Source organism: Egretta garzetta, unplaced genomic scaffold (assembly GCF_000687185.1).
Source record: "Egretta garzetta isolate BGI_Z169 unplaced genomic scaffold, ASM68718v1 scaffold598, whole genome shotgun sequence".
NCBI lineage: Eukaryota > Metazoa > Chordata > Aves > Pelecaniformes > Ardeidae > Egretta > Egretta garzetta.
The window spans coordinates 2,860,272-2,880,181 of NW_009260621.1; the positions used below are offsets into that span (position 1 = coordinate 2,860,272).

General features: G+C 48.0%; 1 protein-coding gene across 6 annotated transcripts in view; it reads left to right on the top strand.

Annotated features, from left to right (window-relative positions):
* Positions 1–12,722: 12,722 nt before the first annotated feature.
* PACS2 (phosphofurin acidic cluster sorting protein 2) overlaps positions 12,723–19,910 on the top strand; it is a 48,949-nt gene continuing 41,761 nt past the window's right edge. For 5 of the 6 annotated variants that reach the window (XM_035900781.1, XM_035900778.1, XM_035900779.1 and 2 more), the window contains exons 1-2: positions 12,723–12,800; positions 16,098–16,187. In XM_035900781.1, the coding sequence (XP_035756674.1) occupies positions 12,795–12,800; positions 16,098–16,187 (96 nt within the window). In that variant the 5' untranslated portion in view covers positions 12,723–12,794. Of the gene's footprint in view, positions 12,801–15,730; positions 15,794–16,097; positions 16,188–19,910 lie in introns of those variants that run through there. The other variant, XM_035900783.1, reaches the window with a different exon arrangement.

Here is a 19,910-nt window from a genome sequence, read left to right on the forward strand (position 1 = left end):
TGCTGACTATCATGCCAAACCATGGCCTAGGAGACTTCTTGAAAATTGCATGCAAAATCTTAAAATGGGAGGCATTATTCTGCTATTTGTAAGATGTGAAAAGGTAGGGCTGGCCCTTCGCATCCTGGCTTCAGTGTAAGTACCCAGGCTCCAATGGAAAAGAGCATGAGGGATGGTGGATTTGTATTGCTCTGTAACAGGTGGGCACAGAGTAGTGGGTTTAACATTTTACAGGTACCTCAAGAGAGAATTTCTTGCATCACCCTTTTAAATCTCAGCTCAATCTGCCAGATGTGGAACATTTAAGAGCTTTAGAAAATGTGGTGTTTAGTAAATCATTTGCCTGTTAGTGTATCTGAGGTTGTCAGAGAAAGATCTCAGAAACATATGATGTACATACATACAATTAATGTATGACTAGCCATAGGTGCCGATGCAAAGTTTGATGTGCTTGGTATTAGCTGTAGTCATATGGTGAAAATCAGAGGTTGAGTATGGTCCTCTGAGTGAGGAGGGCCTAAAATTAAGGATACATCTCATCCTGGTGGTTGGAAAAAATGTTGTGGTACTTGTCCCCATCTCATCGCCACTCATGATCCTCAACTGTTTCTATGACAGAAATGCTCTTTGACAGCCTGAGTACGTGCACCTGCTTTCAGGATGCCCCTTGCCTCATCCATAAACAGAAGCACTGACCACAAAATAATGCTGATACCTATTCCTTGCTCTTAGCATTACTGTCATGTTAGTGTTAGCTGATTGCATCAGGCAAATGTGTTAGAAGAGAACGTTTTCAGGGAGCTGAGGCTGTTCTGGCTGTCGTTTGGTCTCCATGAGTGATCTCATGGTGTGGTCCTGCTCACAAATGGAGTTAACTATCTTAATGCTGGATAGGCTCCTTAGTAATCCCTCCCAGCAGTGAACCTTAACATCCTGCTGAGGAAGAGGAACCTCACTTCCAGCCTCCGCTTGTTCATGCCTCATTTACTTCCGTCTGCTTATTCTGTAGAGTGTCTACAGTTTATCTTGATAAATCTGGGTTCAGTGGGACCTCGTAGGCCTGATGAAAGGTTGTAGGGACGGAATGGGTTACGATTGTTACAAATCACTTACTGTTGTATTGCTTATATTCAACATTAAAAATCTGACGGGGGTCTGGAACAAGTTCTGAGCAGTGAAGACCAGCATCTCAGAGCACCTCATGTCTATCACAGCTTACTGGTTTGCTTGTTTACACAGGTCACTCTTGTATTTGAATAAATATTCTTGACAAATTGAACTAACAAGTTCAGGCATTTGGTTTGCTTTGCTGCTCCCTTATTGCTTTCAGGAATGAAATATCACCAGTGATGATGCCGAAGAAATGTAATATCTAAATAATATTGAATCTCTGCTTGCCAGCTCAGCTTCTGACAGATGCTAAAGAGGTTTAGAATATTAAGCAAATGCAAATGTTTCTCCAGAGCAAATGGCTGCATTCTGCCCGCCACTGCAAGTGCTTGGCACTGGTGGTTCTTCTGAACTGCCTTAGTAAAAATTGTGGTTCCTTTTTTCCCTGATAAACTTAAAGGTGATGTAAACTTTCAGAAAAGAGGGTAAGTGAAGTCTGAGTTGCCAGGTTTTCTCCATTTTGCATGAGAAATGCAGTGAAATCTCAGTCACGAGGGGTTTTTACAGAAAGGAAAACAAATAGAAAACCTTGTGCTGAGTTATTTCCAAACAAGTGCTTGCTTTCTCAGTAGCAGTGCTTTAAAGTAGAGCATACAGAATATATTTAGATGTGAAGAGAAAGATTGCGGGGGGTGAAAGACATTTTTCAAGTTGTGTTGAGAGACATTTTGAGATCACCTGGAGACTGGGAGTTTCCCTAAAGGAAGCTGCCCTTGTGGAGCGGCGATCAGAAGTGCTCTGAAAACCTGAGCTGTTTACAACCCCACTGCAAGGCCTGGAAATGCATCTCCTCCTGGCTGTCCCCCAGGCCATAAGGACAGCCTGGTGATGTGGGTTCCTTCCCCTTCAGGTATCTCCCCAGAGTGGGGGGAAGGTGTTTGATGCAGTCTTTGTCAATGCAAAATCTGCTGCTGCTGCACGGTAAAGTAAGCTCCGCAGGTCATCTTTAAAGACTACAAGAGATTGTAGTTTCTGTTCATTAGTGCACTTGCGGTGGGTTCTGTAGTTTTCAAAGGCCTTTGGTGGAGAGCTTGTGTTGTGCTTGATGGCAGGCTAGGCACTGCATGCTCTGTAAGCCTTCTCGCTCCAGCTCGGCTGGTTCTGGAAGTTAAAATATCACTTCTGGTTACTGCTGAAGTTCCTTCCTTGGCAGTACTGGTGGTAATTTCACATCGGTCATCTCGTTCTTCCGTCAACCTAGGTAACGTGCCTAACTATTTGGCTTTTAAAATCTCACCAGATTCCTTATTCATGTTCTTCGGTGGTTTTCTTCCCAGCTTATCTGTGCTCTTCTGAGTGTGCAAATGAGCAGGCACTGCCCAGAATATTTAATGGAAGAAAAGCGAGGGATAGGTGCCGGAGCACGATGCAGTTTCAACCAAAGGCATCAAGAGGCATTTCTTTCCTTGCAAGGAGTGCTGAAGGCTTTTGCAGTTTCAGACCTTTTTTGACCACTGTTAATATTCCAAAGCTTCTCTCAGTTTGCACCTTCCTTTCTGGGGAGACAAATCTCCATTTCAGCTGCCTTACCCTCGATGTTTTGCTCCAGTTTGAGGGATGTTAACCAGTGTTTCCAATGTGTTTAATGCTGAATAGAGTTTCCCAGTTTTACTGGCAGGATCCAAAGTTCTTTGTGAATTATATTTAGCGCTTATGGAGGCTGCTTTGTCAGCTGTGTGTTGTTGCCTTGTAAAAACTGGCACCATTCAAATCTAAATAAATGCTTCTGGGAAAGAAGAACCTTCCTTTTATAACTATTTTAATGTGTTTGATTTGGAAACATCCTTTGAGCTGTGGCCAGAGAGCAAATCAGTTGTTAGCATGCAGTCCCCTGTTTGAAGCACCTGTGCACAGGTGAGCTGGTGCTGTGGGGCTCGGTGCTTGCGTGCCACGGTGCTGTCAGAGCAAACAGCTGAGGTGCTGCGAGCATTACACAGGGTGTTTGGTATGGCTGCAGAAATAGCTCTTTGTGGAGCTGGTGGTTCTCCTAACCTTCCTTCCGACCTGCTGTTGAATACACTGGGGTTTGGAGTTACAACTTTCCCTTTGCTACTCCTTCCCCGTAGTTCAGGTTGTGAGTGCTGTATTTTGGAAGCTGCATGCTGGAAGGAAATCGTACTTTGGTGTGTACATAGTCATCCTGTGTTTGAGGCACGATGAGAATTGTGCAAAAAAAAATATCTTTCTGACTTAGGTAACAAATTCTGATATCTCTTTGACCATCGTCCCATTCATCTCAGGAGTCGGGGGAGGAGGGAGCTGGCATTAAACATGGAGCAAGTAAAGAAACAGTGTAGACGATTGGCTCTGAGAGGTATGAGGGTGGCTGGCTGCACATGCTGATCTGGAAGAAGGCCAGACTGGCAGGCTTTGACAACCTTGCTGCAACGAGAACAGCATTGGGATCGGTGAAGTGTTCTTCTAGTCTGAAAGCGAGCCCGCCAGCGGGATGCTTTGCATATTTGATTGCTGTGCTGGCTGATACCAAACGTACCATCAAAGTTCACAAATGTTTTTCACTGCTGCTGGCTGCTCTGCCTTTATGCTTACAGGAAGTTTTGAGTTCTCAGTAAAAAAGCCAACAGCCATTTGGGCTCTATATTATGCCTGTGCGATTCTCCCATCTTGTTTATTTCAGGCCATACTGCAAAGTTCACAAACAAAACCTTTTTCCTCTGGCACTCGATGCAACTGGTTTAAGTCAAAGTTACAGAATGACAAGTCTTCTTGGAATGGGCCACTGCCCTGGTTTTGCTGCCTTGGGTCCAGGTGGGTCAGCAAGAGAAAAGCAAGCTTAAAAAACAAAGAGAAAAACCCATGCCCAAAACCAAAACTCCTTTAAAAAAATTCCTACACCGGTTTTCAGAAAGTCTGTTTATTCAAAGTGGTGCAAGGTGGTTGTCTTTCAGAGAAGCACTGAGTCTTCAGAATTACATGCCATTGGGATCTTGGCTTTGACTGGGAGTGCCACGTGCCTGACTGTGGCTCGTGAACAGGGCAGCGTGCAGGGATGGCTGAGTGAGAAGTAATTTGATGCAGCCCACGGTGTGAGCCTGTCTGGTCTCTGGAGTGACAGGCTGTTCAGCTCACCTCTGCATCAGAAGGTGTCGTGGAAGCTATTAGGAGTGGAGAGAAATAGGGCAGAGAGATGGCAAATTGTTCACGCCCTGAGAGCAAGCTCTGATTTGGGGACACGGAGAGGCCATCTGTTTTTCCTTGCTGGCTGTCTTAGCTGGAGGCTTCCTAGCCCTGATTTCTCATGATGAAGAGATCACAGTGACAGGTAACCCGAGCAGAACTGAGCGCTTTGTTACAAGCTCTTCTGACATGGGCCCAAAGTCAAGGCTTCTGTTGGCATGGTTTTCCCCTCTTGATGGGGGCCTTTGATGGCTGATTTACAAAGGGGAAGATCAGGGTATTTCAGACTGAGTCCTGGCCTCTAATGATTTGCAGGCCTTAGGGACAGTACGTGCTGTGGCTGGGACTGCGGTGCCTCCCCAGGGTACCGAGTAGCTAATGGGAGTGCGCAGAGAGCACGGCACCAAGCTCTTGCTGTGGGCTGTTCAGCAGTGGGAGCGAGAAGCAGAATAGCACCTAGTATTTTGAAAGTAGTTGGGAGCAAGAGTGCTTGGAGACCTGTGTGTCCTACTATCAAGAAGGAAAACACTAAATGCTATAACAACCTGACTGGTGCAGGACCTCCCTTGGAATCTGCCTGTGCTCAGATGCATGCCAGCTCTTGCTGCTGAGTGCATACAGGCTTGAGATGGGGCAGAGGAGCTGCTGGGGAAGTGGCTGTTTGGAGAACAGGGTTCTTGACACAGTAGTGAGGGAGGATTTGCCATCAGGCTGCTCCGGAGGGGAGTGAGGAGGAACAAGCCGGCTGTCGGAGGAGCTGGTCTTGTTTGTTGCATGGTTGCGGGGAGCTGGTCACGTGCAGCTGTGACATCCCTAGTTGCTGTGGAGACATTATGGTTCCCAACCTGCTGCTGCATTCAGGGATGCTGTGCTCAGGGTTGAGGCATGGATGTGGTGGAGGAGAGGACAGGGGAGAGAGTGAGGGTTATCGTTCAGGCAAGGCACATGCTGGAGAAAACGTGTGCGGTGAGGCGTTTTCTCTAAGCCTTTCTCACTGACTGGTGCCTGTAACAGAGTTAGCTACCGCTGCAGGGATTTCCTCTAGCGTGTGCTGGAAAGCTGGGTGCTGTCTTTGTTCTTGCAGTCGACTGCAGCACTGTCAGCTTGGGAAGGGGATGCTGCTACGAATGGAGGCGAAGATGTGCTGCTCCATGCTTAGCAGCAAGCTGTGGCCAGATCAGGAAGCCTTTAGCTCTGATGGTCCTTCTCATCTGCTGGCTGCTTTGTGCAGCTCCCGCTAGTCCCAGAGGGTTCAGGGGCAGGTGGGAACTGCTCCTGGCAGGCAGGGAGAGCGTTCCCATAGCATGCCTGGAATAGCCGATCCCAGCAATCGGCCTGCTGTGTGACAAGTGCTGCTGTCTGGGGCAGGGGGCCAGCGAGGAGAAAGCAGGTTGCATAAGGAAGGCATGCAAGGGAGGGGTGAGCTAGGGAGGGGGGGTGTGCTGGGTTTGTTCCCGCCATGAAAGTATCTCCTCTTCATCCCCCCCCCCTCCCCGATTTGTTTTTGCATTCCTCCTCCCAGAGTCTCCTTTTGGTTCAGGGCGTGATTCTTCTGCTCATTTGTGTATGTGCTTTTGCGCCAATCTGTAAGGCATGTGGTGCTGCCCTCCACGCTGGCTGGCTTGCCTAAGCCCTAGCTACGGAAATGGCTTGACCAGCCCACATCCTAATGGCTCCCCCTCCCTGATATGTGCTCCTTGGACTGCTCTCATTAGGTGCTCATATGGGAGACTGGCATTTCGGTGCTGGGAGGCTTTCTGGGCGATAGGCTGTACTGCAGTGCATGGATATCTCAAGCAAACCTGTTAGATCCACTGGCTTTTGGTCAGATGGATGTGGGTATGTCTGGTCTGTCTCCATCCTGCTGCTTGTTCCTTGGTGGTGGTGGCTCTGGTTACTCCAGCTCCTACTAAATTAATGCAACAAATATCAGATGTGTTTGTGTCATCTGTAAAATAAAAAAAAATGTAATCCTGATGCTCTATCAATGCCTTAACCGTGAATCAGCTTTTCATTATTTGCTGACTTTAGTCTTTAAAGCTAATAAAAGACCTCCCTATTGCTTCAAAACTTTAAAAACATTGATCAAACCTAATCCACCAGTACCATAGGCTCTTTTATCGATGCTCACTTTGTGTCAGGATGCCATGCAGTCCTGGTGTTGTGTATGCTGGGTTTGGAAGAGGAAAGCCAGGAGAGGTTTGTTTAACTAGTCTTGTGCCTGTGCTTGGCTTTGCAGGCAGCGTAGTGTGAAAACATAGGGGAGATTGTCTAATTTCTTTGCAATCCATTGCCTGTCTGAGAAACAGACCTAGTCTCTGCTTTTGGTTTCTTTGGGGGTTTGGTCGTACTCCCGCGCCCCCCCCCAAGTTACTCTGTAAAAGGATTTGAAACCATCAAAATGAAGAGTGAGAAGCCAAACGTATAGCAGTGTGTGCAAGAACTGAGATCCCAGCTGAGGTCAACAGATGTGTGACGAGAGCGGCTTCAGCTCTCGCTGAAACGACTTCTTCAAGGGAGAGAAAGCTGCTGTTTCTCGGTAGCACAGCTCAGAGCGCACACCCGGAGGCGGGTGGTTGGTGACAGCCTGATTTCCTGACGGTGTGACTCGGAATGCATCAGCTCTCAGCCAGGTAGTTGGAACACGGTGTGACAGAACTGCCAGCTTGCCCAAGAAGTTTTGCTTGGCTACCTGAAGAGTATGTGGAGCTCTGGAGATTTAGCTTTAACCCCTGAGGGTTTCACCAGCCTTGCTGCACCTCAGTAGTGCCCTTTCCTTTCCAGACTGCTGAAGCACTAAGAAACATTAAGTGCCAATGGGATATGTAAACTGTATGTTTTGTGAGCCAGAGTTATTTGACTTGCAAGGATCCTGATTCCTTTCTGCCTTGGGTGAATCCCCTAGAGTCAGCCAGTAATATCTTGTCCCGCTGAAGCAAGACATCTCTCAGCATTTTCCAACTGATATGTTGGATTGGAGTATCTAAGCTTGGATGCGCTTTAATCCTTGGTCATATTAACTGCATGCTGCTCCTCAAATAGCAAATGTGCCCATGCAGAATTCTAGGATATTTAAAAAAATTATGCAGGTCTGCAAAATTTTGACACTCCCACCCCTTTTGCATGCTCACTTTGGAGCAAGTATAGTTGTGTTATATTTCAAGTGAGCAGGACAGTATTTCAGCTGTAAAAGGATGGTGTCTGGCTGCGTATGTGTGTCCTTGTGAGGTCCTGGGTAGAGCCTGTTGCGTAAGATAAGCTGCCATCCTCTTACCTGTCTGAACAAGACCTGCTTGCTACAGCGCTTCTGCGGATCTTAGCCTCTAGAATCTTAAGAGCTTAATTCTCTGTGTTAATGCTGGGAAGAGGATTTCAAGATCCTCGAGAACAAGAACAATGAAAATACTTGCTCTGCAATTGTTTCCTGGCTTCTTAAAGCTTACTTGAATGGATCTGTAGCCAGAACAGCTAGCTGAAGGTTGCCGTTTAGCTTAGTGCAAGTGTGAATGAAGGAGAAGTAAGCAGAGACTAATACAGGACTGTTACGTTTCTTTGCAAGTTACTGAGGTTATGTTTCTGGCATGACAGAAATTGGGGCGCTTGACCTCTGACTCCTCATTTAATGTGTTCCTGCTTTGGAGCTTACTGTGAGAATGGGACCGAGATTGGATCATTTTGAGGGAATTTGCTCATAAGCTCTAGAAAGAGAAGAAGCATTCTTCCTGCAGCTTCTACCATTAAAATGCTTGCCCGGAGGCCCCACTCTGATCCCTCAGCGACATTAGAGGACAGCTCTTCTCTCTTCTCCCCTGCTTTCTCCCCAAGCTAACTCTCCTAGGCCAGTACAGAGCTCTGCCTTCAGCATGTAAATGCAGCAATGAATGTTGTTCTTTTCTTCCTGGGCATGGGCAAAGCCGGCATAGGAAATCGCTTGTGCAGTTGGTTGTTCGTGCGCTGTTCATACCTTGCCTAAGCAGCTGTCCTGGAAAAATGCTGTGCAGGGCTTCTCACTCTGGCCTCTCCTGCACAGACACCCCTGCAGCTATGTGCAGAATGACTCTGTCTGGGCAAGCGTGCATGTAGGCGGGTATCTCCCTCCACTTCTCCTTCAAGTGCTCATGATTTATTTTGGGACTGACTTGGGGATAAAGTGTCAGCTCAGAGCGAAACACTCAAAAGTCGAGGTTGAAAGGATCGGGTAAGAGGCTGCTTGCTATCCTGAAATGCTGAAAAATAAGTTGAGTGAGGTGAAACTGTCCGGTGACCAAATGGTGACCAATTTCTTCCTTATCGCCATCGTCTGATTGAGGTTTGCAGACCTCAGAGGAGAGCGCTCCTGGCATTAAATGTTTTCTCTAGGAACAATGTCTTCACAGCTTTTAACCTGGACAAAGGGTATCTGTAGTGAGCTACAGTCTTCCTGCCCCAGCTCCTGTCTTGCACTTGGAGTCCCCTATAGCTGTGGATGCATCTGAGTATATTCTCGACTTCTATGGGGCTTAATTAAAATACAGGTCTTTAATTTTTAATTTTTCCTTCCTGTTGATTCGACTGTCTCTGCGTGAGTGAGGTCTCAGTGCAATTACTGTGCTCCCTGTGGAGACACAGACATTTAATTCAGCGAGGCAGACTCTTTCTTGGAGGGGGTTTATTTTCCTGATCTTTCTACTCAGAGGGATGCAAAAGCAAAACATCCAGTGAGTAAAGAATGCAACACTTTATTTGGTTGTTCTGGGCGTGTTTGCTGGATCTCAGTTACCAAAATGTTATGTTCTTTGCAGATAACTGCCTGCCTGAGCAAAGAGCTCGTGATGAAGCTGTTCAGCACAACTTGCATTAGCAGGGCGAGTTGAAACCATTGGGTCAGGTCCAGATGTCCTCTTTAAAACTGCATTCTAGCAGCAGTGATGTAAAAAGATGAAGAGTTTTATTCTTGTGGAATGCATTAAGCTGGCTCATGATTTGTTAGCCTGAGAATGGGGTCAGGCAAGTACCTCCTGCCTCCTTGTCGTGGGCGGGACATGTGTGACCAGGGGGGACGCAAGCTCCTCAGCAGGCACTGCCTGCTGCTGTGTGGGACCCAGCTGTGCTCCCACCAGGGAGATCTACTATGAACCTTCAAAAAATGTGGAAATCTTGGCTCTGAGATTTCTATAGCTGCTCTTTAACATGGCTTCAGCAAACATAGTGCTTTTGCTAGCTTAACTCCCCATGTGCAACCATAGGTCAATGCTGAAACAAACATGCAAAGAAAGCATTTGCCTGAACCTCCTGTATTCCAGTCCCAGGCTTTTTATAGACTGCTCAAAATACTTCAGGCTTTTTCAGCTCCAGACTTGATTCTTCCTCAGTTCCCCTGGTTTGTCTGTGCTCTAGGTTATTTTCCCTGTGTTCACGGAGATCAAACATGTATGTATGTGAAACTTGCAAATTAACAGGCTTATGGACAGAAATGTTTTGTGAGAGCAGTCTCCTTCCTGATCCCTGAGATTTAACGTAAGTACAGCAAAATCTAGGCAAAAGAGATGTGTACGGAAGGAGGTGCTGCTATCAGAAGCAGTTATTTGCAGACAAATCCTTGCCATACGTGTGAGTATGAGCAGTTTAGGATCCCTGTGCTGGCAGTGGGGGCACCACGCTGGCTCTGGTTGCAGTGACATGCTGGAATGTGCCTTTTTGTGATTATTGAGTAAGGCACAGGCCCCTTTCTGACACGTATTCTGAAGGTTGCTTTGATTTGTTAGCTGTGAACTTAAACAGAAGACCCAGAACAGTGTGTTGAGGGTAAGAGTGATTTGGTGGGATTTAAATTCTGATTTTATTCCCCACCCTCCAATTGAGAATATAATCATTTCATTGTTGTTTGTATGATGTAGCTTTTAGTACAGCAGGCCAGCAATGGGGGATAAAGAAAGCAGATGCATCCCATGTCTTTTTTAACTGCTTTTGTTTTTCTGATTGCTGTAAAGGAGGCTTCCCCCCCCCCCAGCAGCAAGTGCTCCACAGGGCTTGATCAAAGCTCATAAATGATGAATTGAAGGAATGCCTGGTGGAGAACAGAACGCCCTCCTTGTGCTCTGCTGTACGCGCTGAGAACATCATTGTTTCTTCCCGTACCTTTTTCATCCTCGAGCTCGGGGCTGGAGAGAAAAGGCCTTTGTTCCTTGCCTGTCAGCTGAGACAATGCCAGTGTGTTGTCCTACCTCTGCTCTCAGCACCTGACCGGCCGGAGCTCTGTGGGTTTTGGCAAACCAAGCACGATTGTCCTCCAGCTACAGTGTTACAGAGAAAACAAACGGCATCACAGCCCCCTTTCTCCAGATCCTGGGCTGGCTGCTTCAGGGCAGCAGCAGCGTGCGTCTGTGCTTGCCGTTTTGTGCGGGGTGTGGAGGGAAAGCCGGCGGCCTCTCCTGCACCCCGGGTTGAGGGATGCAGCTTCGCCTGACTTCCAGTGCACAGGGACACTCATGTTTGCAGTTGACCTCTCCGGCCTGTGCTCTCCCGCTTCGCTCGGGGGGGGGCTGTGCCTGTGGGTGGAAGCGTGCTCGGTTTCCCCTCCGCCGGCCCAGCAGCAGCTGCTGCTGTCCTGCCCGCCTCTGCCATCCCTCCTCCGGCACCCAGCGCCTCCAGGCTCGCGCTCTCCAGCACGTTTCTCTCGATGACACTGCCCACAGCTGCTGGTGGTGAGACAGAGGTGAAGGGAGGCCCAGGCAGACCCAGTTTTTTCTACCTTCCTTGTAGTGTCTCTGATGGTGCTGTCTTCTGGTGCAAAGCTCTGCAAAGGAGAGAGCTTGTAGTTCTCTTGTTTTCAGGGGGCTGACAGTAGGAACCCAATGCCTTGCAGTGAGTAGGGAGAGCAGACAGCATGGGCTGGGGTGGAGAAGAGGCTGACAAGGGCAGGTTTGGAGAGGTGCTTTAGTGAAGACCATAAGAGCTTCTTCCCCGTTCCTAGCCCCACGTGAGAAGGCAGACTTCAGGCAGAGCCACAGGTGTTTCTGGATGAGGCAGGCAGCAGCTGCTTCAGTGTCCACCACTGCTCCTGCTGCAAAGAGGCTTTAGCTGCATCTCTCCTGCAGTTTCTCACCCCAGCTGATTGTGTCTACCTTGGGGCATTGCAGCAAAACAATGTTCCAGCTTCCCACCCCTGCTGAATAAGGTGGTGGAGGTGGAAGTCACCCTTGCAGTGGTGCCTTGTTGGCTTCCTGGCACCAGAGTGGAGTCCTCTAGTTCAAGTGCAGGCTTTAGTCAGTGGCACTTGTGCTACTGCTGCCCGGGCACACACCAAAATCCAGTCTGCTCCTCTTTCCTTCCCTGGACTTGGCCCCTTTGTGAGCAACCCTGATGTTACGCTTTAATCTGGGAGAAAGAGCTCTGAGTGGGTTTCAGAGGCGCTGTACTGAGGCTTGCTAACATCCCATGGCAGAGGCCAAAGATGCCCATGCTGTGGGGCATGGACCTGCAGTGCTGGCTCCTGGCCAGTATGAAGGGTGATGTCTGGTCACTAGAGCCCACCTGACAGCTTTCTCTGGCCTCTGCTTTCCTCAAGCTGAGCTGTCTTTGCTTCAGGTTTATACCTCCCTGCAGTTTGTTTTTTAGGAATGCCCTCTCAATGACACCAGCTAGTGGTAAATTCTGTGAAGTTGTGACGGTGCCAATATCGTGGTCCCATTACCTCAGAGCCTTAACTCAGCTGCACCTAGTCCAAGCTTTATCCCCTCTGAAGCTCCCTGTGCTGGAAGGCAGAAGTGCAAACAGCTTTAACCAGAACAATGTAGCATTGCCTGGGTAAAGAATGTGATTTACTTGCATATGTGTGGCATGTGAAGGCTGGGGCCAGAGGCTTGAGCCCTCTCCTTTTTTTTTTCTTTTTTCCTTTCTCATTAGAGATGCCTGAGCCACTTGCTAGCACTTTTGTTTGGGGGTGAGGAGGAGAATGCATGGGTTGGCAAGAGGAGGTGGGAGTGAGATCTTTGGGAGCCAGCAGTCTGAAACTGAAAAAGCCAACAATTTAGGAAAGCTTTGCGGATGAGTTTAAAATTAGCCTGACCCAGTGCTTTTATATTGCTGGAATTTAATTCCTCTGACCCTAAAGCTTTTGGTCTGACTCAGAGCAAGAGTTCCCAGGCTGTGGTCAGTGGAAGTCCATGCTGTGAGGCGCTCTCATGTGGCCATGGGTCTGTATCAAAGAGACAGACGGACCTCCTGTCCACCTCCTTGTATTTTCAGCCTGAAAAGCCAAGGACGCCTCACGTATTTCTGCTGTCTTTATGTCTGTATTGGTGTGTGGCTTGTATCTGGAGCCTGTTCTCCCTCAAACTAGGATATTGCTGTGTGTAAAAGCTGCTCAGAGCTTTTTCTTTTTCAGGCATGATTATAACTGTTTCTCTTCTGTTCCTGTTTGCAGGTTGTGCAGCTTGACATTAAAGAAACTGGTAGTCTTAAAGGAATTGGATAAGGAGCTTATTTCTGGGGTCATTGCTGTCAAAATGCAGGTAATTGCTGCTCAGTTCTAAGAATTAAATGTGTTGCTTGGGTAAAAATACTGGCAGGTGCCTAAACTGAGCTTCACCTCCATGTGAGGGTCCATTGTAGCCATGGGCTTCTTCCCAAGTGCATCAGGGCATTCTGAAAACGTGGAGAGTCTCTTGTGATCCTTCCCCCATGTCCTTACTGCATTTCACTATTGTAGGCGAAGCTTATTGTTCACTGAGGGCTCAGCATGAATTTATCTGTCTGTAAAAACGCTCTTTACAGATCATATGCTGTCACCTCTTCTTCCTGAGCTGTCACTAAGTCCAAGCCTGGTTCTCTATTTAACATGCTTCAGCTCACTTTAGGGCGGAACGTCTGGGTAACTTGGTCCTGGTTTGGGGGCTCTGGAGTCTGGGCCTTCCTCTGCTGTTGGACAGCTATCCGGAGTCCAAGTCATTTCATAGCCAAGTGCTTGTTAGTGGATTTGTAGGGTGCCTATACGTTTTAATTTGTTTCCATAAAATACAGATGTCATCCTAGGTAAATAACCCACTTTACAGCATATGTTTGTGCCATTTAATTAGGTACCTCCATGTAGGTCACGCTGCCTGGAGGCAGGCTAGGAAGGAAGGGGGCTCAGTTCCACAGTGTATCACAGCATCAGTTCGGCTCACATGCGCCCACCACTGCAAATGCTGAAGTACTTAATGAGTAAAAGCCTAGCAGACCTATAAGTAGAAAAATACCATTAATCATGCTGAAAAGCAGCTGCTTTTTAAATAAAGAACGAGGCCAACCCTTGCAGAGAGCTGGTTGTGTCAAAGCACACAAAATCTAGCTTGGAAGGTGAACTCATGAAGGTTCCGTGGTGCAAGAACATGCAGCTGAGGATTTAACCAGCATCTCTCATCTCCATGAGCAGTCCAGCTGGGATAAAAATGTGTCCCTCTGTGTTGGAGGGGGTTCATGCACCCACAGCAGGGAGCAGAAAGGCAGGGAATCGTTTCACACACCTGGATTTGCAGGAACCTCAGGAGAAGCACAGCTGTGGATTCCCAGGCTGTCAGGTACTGCTTATTAGGGCTGAAAGCTTTCCGTATGTACTCCTAGGTGGTAGATGCATCACTGTAAGGGCCTGAGGCTCGTTGGTGAGTGATCTATGCCCACAGCATGTCAGACTTGACTTGGAGAATTCAGTAGCTTTTGCTAGAGCAAACCCTTCTTTTCCTGTCCAGGTTACTGCTGACTGCTTATAGACGTTTTATGGTTAAAGTTTGCCCCATACCTGCAAGTCCAAAGGGAGTTTTCACACATGGGACTTTCATACCTATTTTGGGTACGTGCTGTGATCTGCCTTCCTACAGTAATGCAGATGCTGGAACCTGAGCAGTTTTTCTGCAGTCCCCTCTACACTAGGGCAGATGCCTGAAGAACTGGGAGGCAGAAGGACTTGCCCTGCTTGGCCTGCTCATCTGCCAAGCTCACATCCCCAGGCCATCCTTATTTTGTCCTTGATATGTCTGTCTGGTTGACCTAGAGGTGACAGTAGCTGGAATGACCACTGTCCCAGAGAGTACCTCACCTTGGGTGTCCCTTGTGCTGGATCAGGACCCATATTTGTGATGATGTGCTATTTAAGAGTGGGTCAGTAGCACTGTAACAGTCTCAGACACAGGCAGATTTGAAGCCCTGTTACTAAAAGTCCCTTTATAGCTTGCAGGTTATGATGACGATGCTAACAAGCTCTTTCAGGGACACTTAATTTGCCAGCACTCAGGTTTCTGACACAGCTATTGTTTGAGGCTGGTGATACGGGATCATCAAATATATGATCTCTGTTAAATGACTCACTGCCTTTGTATGGGGAGTTGCAGGAGAGAGGTGTCAGGCACTGGAGTCCTTCCAGAGGGGATGACTGAATTCGGACCTAAGGAGAGCATCTTACCTGCATTTCCCGTGTCTCCTTACAGCCTCCTGAACAGTGATGTTCAAAGAGTTGTCAACTGTATTTCCCGAGCCGTTGCTCTGTTTATCTCCTGCGGTCTTTTAAAAGCAGCTATATTTGGTCTTTCATTAGATTTTGAGTTGCGTAACAAGTAAAGCAAGGTTGCTGCTATTAGGAGCTTTGCACCAACAGAACAGATGCCGCTGTTGCCAGTGGCGAGGCTAGCTGTGCTTGACTTGCGTGCGTGCTGCTTTTCCTGGGAGGAGCCCTTCGGTTCCTCGCGCTGCTCTGCTGTCTGTCTTCTGATCCGCTGGAGCTTAGGCACCTCGGCTTTTCCACTGAGGAGCCTGCGCCGTGTTGTGCCGGAGCTGAGGCACCGCAGCAAGTCACTGCGTTCGCTCCGGCTGCGTGAGCGATGCGTTTGGGGAGGAAGGGACGTAAACGAGTCTCTGCTGCTCTCTCATTTCGGGATGCTGTTTGGGGCTGATATGCACAGACCAGACTTTCCTTAGGATGTGTCTGGGAGTAGTTTACTCCCCCAGTCTGTCTCTGGTTTCCCAGATGCTGCTTTTTTCAGAGCTACAGTTCTGTGCTTCTGGGAGATCAGCCCGCCTGGACAAAGCCAGATCTGCAGCCTCAGCAGAACATTGAGCCAGGGACCTCTGAAACTTGCCACCGTGTTTGAACAGTGCAGAAGGATTTGCTAGGCAGCAGTCTGTCGTGCTTTTCTTCTAGTTTTCCCTGAAACATTCCCTGAAATTAAATGCTCACACAGTAAATAGCTCAGTACCTCGGTTAGCATATAGCAGTCCAAATACGATGTTGATTTAGAGTTGCCCTGTAGTACCATCAGGTCTCCAGACTCCACTGCAATGCTTAGTGGATTTTTTTCTTTTATAACCCCAGCTACTCACAGTTGTTTAAACAGGTTAAAATCTCCACTTCCCCAGGGAGGGGTGTGTGCAGAAAAAGAAAAGACCAGTCCGTCATGGCTAACACCGGAGATTTAAGCATGACACTGCAGCCTGCGAACCCAGGAGATGATGAGCCTTGTACCTACTGGCTGAAGTAAAAACACGAGACTTGAACATGAGGGGTGGGGGTTGACTCATAGCTTTTGAACGCTGGGGTTTGGCAGAACAAAAGCTACTTTGTTGCAGTTAGGGACAGTAAATATGCCCAAATCTTTATTAGTCAAATATCTCCCTTTCACCTCATTAATATTTCACAGAAATGCAAGGTCAGACCCATCCATTCACTTTCTCTGTTATAGTTCCTGACAATGTTTCCTGGTTTTCAGTAAATAGGACTGGGGTGGGATGTAAGGGCTGGCTTCTGGGGAATTCACCTGATGGACTTTGTTTCTGCACAGGGCTCCAAGCGCATCCTGCGGTCTCACGAGATTGTATTGCCCCCGAGTGGACATGTGGAGACGGAGCTTGCGTTGACCTTCTCACTGCAGGTAGGGTGGGATGTGGCCTTGGGGCATGTGTGCTTGCTGGACTTGCTGCTTTGCAACGAGCATAGGTGCCTTGTGGGTCTGAGGTGAAGATCCTAGTGCTGCTAGAGGTGCTTGTTCTTAAGGCAGTCCCAGACATTTCTGAAGAGCTGTCTGAGCTCTTTTGGCTTGTCTCTGGGAAGTCACGTGTGGAGCATTTGAGCAAAAATGGCCCAGATGCTTCCAGGATCTGGGGAGGGGAAAGCCCACTACTAGGAAAGCTTTCTGTATAAACCCTTAGAATTGTTCTTGGGGCCAACCCTGCATCATGGAAGGCAGATCTCTAATCCTGACTTGTCTGGGGGCAACAGGCAAGTTAGTAGCTGCAATTTGCACGTCCTCAGTGCAATAAAACAAATTTGTCTGAGTTGCTGCTCAACACTGAGGGCCTGGAAACAGGGTGCTGGTTCACAGTGTTAGGGGACCTTCCTTGTTTGTGCATCCTGTGTTTGGAGCCTAGGAACATAAGGACTTCGCTGCAGTCTGTCCTGTTCATGTTATGGCTGTGGCAGGAACTGGAACAGAGCAGGATGGCTCTTTTTTGCCTCTTCTTACCTTCCTTATGAATGGGCATTGGAGGGTGGCAGCCATGGGGGGTGGCATGGAGTATCAGGCTGACGTAAGGCAGTAGTAGGAATGGGACAGGTGAACCTCTGATTTGGAGTTGCCGAGTGAGGAACCATTTGGGGAAGCAGGAGCAGTATGCAGACAGTTAGTTCTGGCTCTAGAGTCATAGGAATAGCTGGGAATTGGAGCAACTGTATTTTGCTCAAAGCATGCTGCCCTAGTGCTACCTCCCTGAGCAGAGAAATAAACAGAGGCTGGCTTGCTGCAAGCAAGAGGGAGGATCCTGCATGTGTAGAGCAGAGCCAGACAGACGCTTGGAAGCATTTGTATCTGGGTTATCTGTGTTTTGGGACTATTGGTTAGATCTTGAAAGAGTTTGATCTGGTAAGGAGAAAAGCTCAGTGATGATGTGAGACAGACTGGTTGTTACTCAGGCCTGTGCAGACTTGAAGCAGGTAAGACTTCATTGCAGATGGATGATAACCTTGTGGCTGCCCAGGCAGATACACAGATGGCTGATGCTTCTGGTTCTGTCCTGATGCAGCCCACAGACTGGGTTAACTGCAGCATTGCATCCCCTCCATTGTGAACAGGAATAATAAAGCCATGTGCCAGGAACAGGTATTCATCGGTCCTGGAGCTGTAGCTTTCCATGGTTGTGAGCAGATCTGTAAGATGAGCCAGGTGTCCCTCTGACAGTCCTATGTCAGCAAGGAGCAAGTATTTATGCAGATCTTTTTGGAATTAACTGAGAATATGGTTTGGTTTTTTTTCTGGGACTCAGAGCAATGCTGCAGCAGGACACAGAGCATTGCCTTTAACTCAATTTCCCTTGAAGGGGCTGGGAATTGAGCCAGAATAAGGGAGAGTGATGGCCGTAACACTGAGCCTTCCAAAGAGGTGAGCAAGCTTAATGCAGAGATGTGCTGCTGGTCTCCGACTGCAGGAAGGATTGGTGGTCTTGGATGCAGTAAGGCCTGGGAAGCCTCCCTGAAATGGCACAGCAGGATTTTTATGACAGCTTTTATTGTTTCTTAATTGGACGATGGCTGGAAGCTACTCTTACCGAACAACTGCAGCTCAAGCCAAATACAGTCTGAATTTAGCGCCTGGGATATATTTGAGAGTGGTGATGGGCCACAAAGTAAAAGCATGTGGATGTCACAGCATGAGAAGGTCTCAGTGTCTTGCAGCAGCCTGTATCTCCATATCGCCCTGTCAACTCCTCAAACTGTATGCCGTGCTTTGTGCTAGCTGTCTGGATTTGCAGCCCCTCGTATCTTTGCAGTCAGCACCTTCTCAGCTGCTTCTCCTGAGTGAAATTCTTGCCCTTTGCACAGAGCATTTCCTTGTCAGAGCTAGCTAAGCTAGAAAGGTGACCGTGCAGGCTGGTATAATAGCAAGCAGCCCATTGTGTCTGGCAGGCCTCCTCTCAGACAGAAGGGAGGAGTTTCCTGTTCCTCTATTACACAGCAGGGGTAAGACTGGAGTTATTGGTTGTATCTGATCCTGTTTTGCCATGCTAGCTAGGGCTAGACCAGCAGTAGCCTTTCCAGCAGGTGAGCTACCATCACCCTTACTGCTGGAATGGCTGCTTCTCCTGACCTTCCCTGGGTTTCACAGGATCAAGTGAAATTCCCCAATACTCCAAGTGCAGCATCGCAGCTCTCCGGAGCACTTAATTCCTGTGTTTAATCTAATAAACCTTTCCAGATGGAAGGAGTTACATGACTGGGGCTTCAGAAAGAATGTCTTGCCCTGACTCTCGCTGTTCTGGTGTGCATGATAGCCTCCTCTTCTCACCCCTTGGAGGTGCCTTGAAGTGCTTGGTGCTTCCTCTGAAAGTCTTGTTTTCAAATGTTTGAGCCAAACTGTTTTCCTCTCCAATTTCTGTTATGGACTAGCAATTACTGAAAAGTTCTGTTTGAAACCATTCTGTAGGGTTGATAAGCCATGGCTGGTGTTAAAAATAGCTTGTCTGTGCTATGAAAATGGCTTGGCTTTTCTTCTAGAGGCCCTTGCTTTTAATTGAGGAGCTGAGTGGCCTAGGTCTATCTCTACCTTTCTTCTATCATCTCTGTGAATGCTCATCAGAGGCGGCCAGGCAGCACACCTTTGAAAAACAGGAGCTTGCACATATATGTACTTGAGCCATCCAGTTTAATCCCTGAAAACTTGTACGCGTTTAAAGCAAGCTGGCCTGGGACCGAGCGTGACTTTGGACTTTAGTTGCAGGCTCGTACTTAAGCAGCCTTGGTGTGGCCCAAGTGCCTTGAGCTGAGAGCAAGGAGTCCCTCTCCCTTGCTGCCCTTCCAACATGGGGAAGGGCCCCAGATGGTAGATTGAATGCAAAAGGTGTCCCTGGCTTTTTGAGCCCCTCTTGCCCCTTCCCCCAATAACTTTATTCCATCCCTATTTAGGGGCATTGCAAGTCTGTAGAGTCACAGGCTCCATTTGTGTCTGGATGCAGGTGTGTTCTGAGGTTGCCTTTTAATTACATGGACTGCTGTTCCTCTCTTCTGCAGGGCCGCTTTTTTGTGCAATGCATAGTAGATCTTACCCTTGCAGAGCAATCAGTTAATTAGTATTCTGCTTGTTTGTGTGGCCACTGCTCCCAGCTCTCTGCATAGCAGTCAGGCTTGTTCTGGACTGCAAATTAATATCCAGGGTTTCTGGTGGCGCTCAGCATTTGTATTTATCAAACATATTGACAGGCAGGAAGTTCTTTTCACAATGTCCCATGGCAAAAAAACCCAAACCCTAATGTAGGTCTCTCCTGCAAGAGAAGCATCCTTCACTTGGGAATGTCCTCTTTGAGGTAAGATGTAATAAACTTTTTCTGGTTCTCCTGTCTGCAGGTTACTTAGTGCTATGTATTTTGTATATTTGGAGCATGTGTCCCATTAACATCTCTTCTTGAGATGAGATGTGGCTACCTGGTCAGGTGGCTGCTGTATCTTTTCCTGAAGATCGCTCTTCCATTGCACTGCTTCTTCCACAGCTGGCGAGGTGGGCCCTGGGGACTCAGTGCTTTGGTGGGCATCCTGGCAGAAAGCAGGGCCTGATTGCACTGGTACTCTGTGCAGGTGAGCAGGCCAAGCTGAGATAGTATGGCTAGCC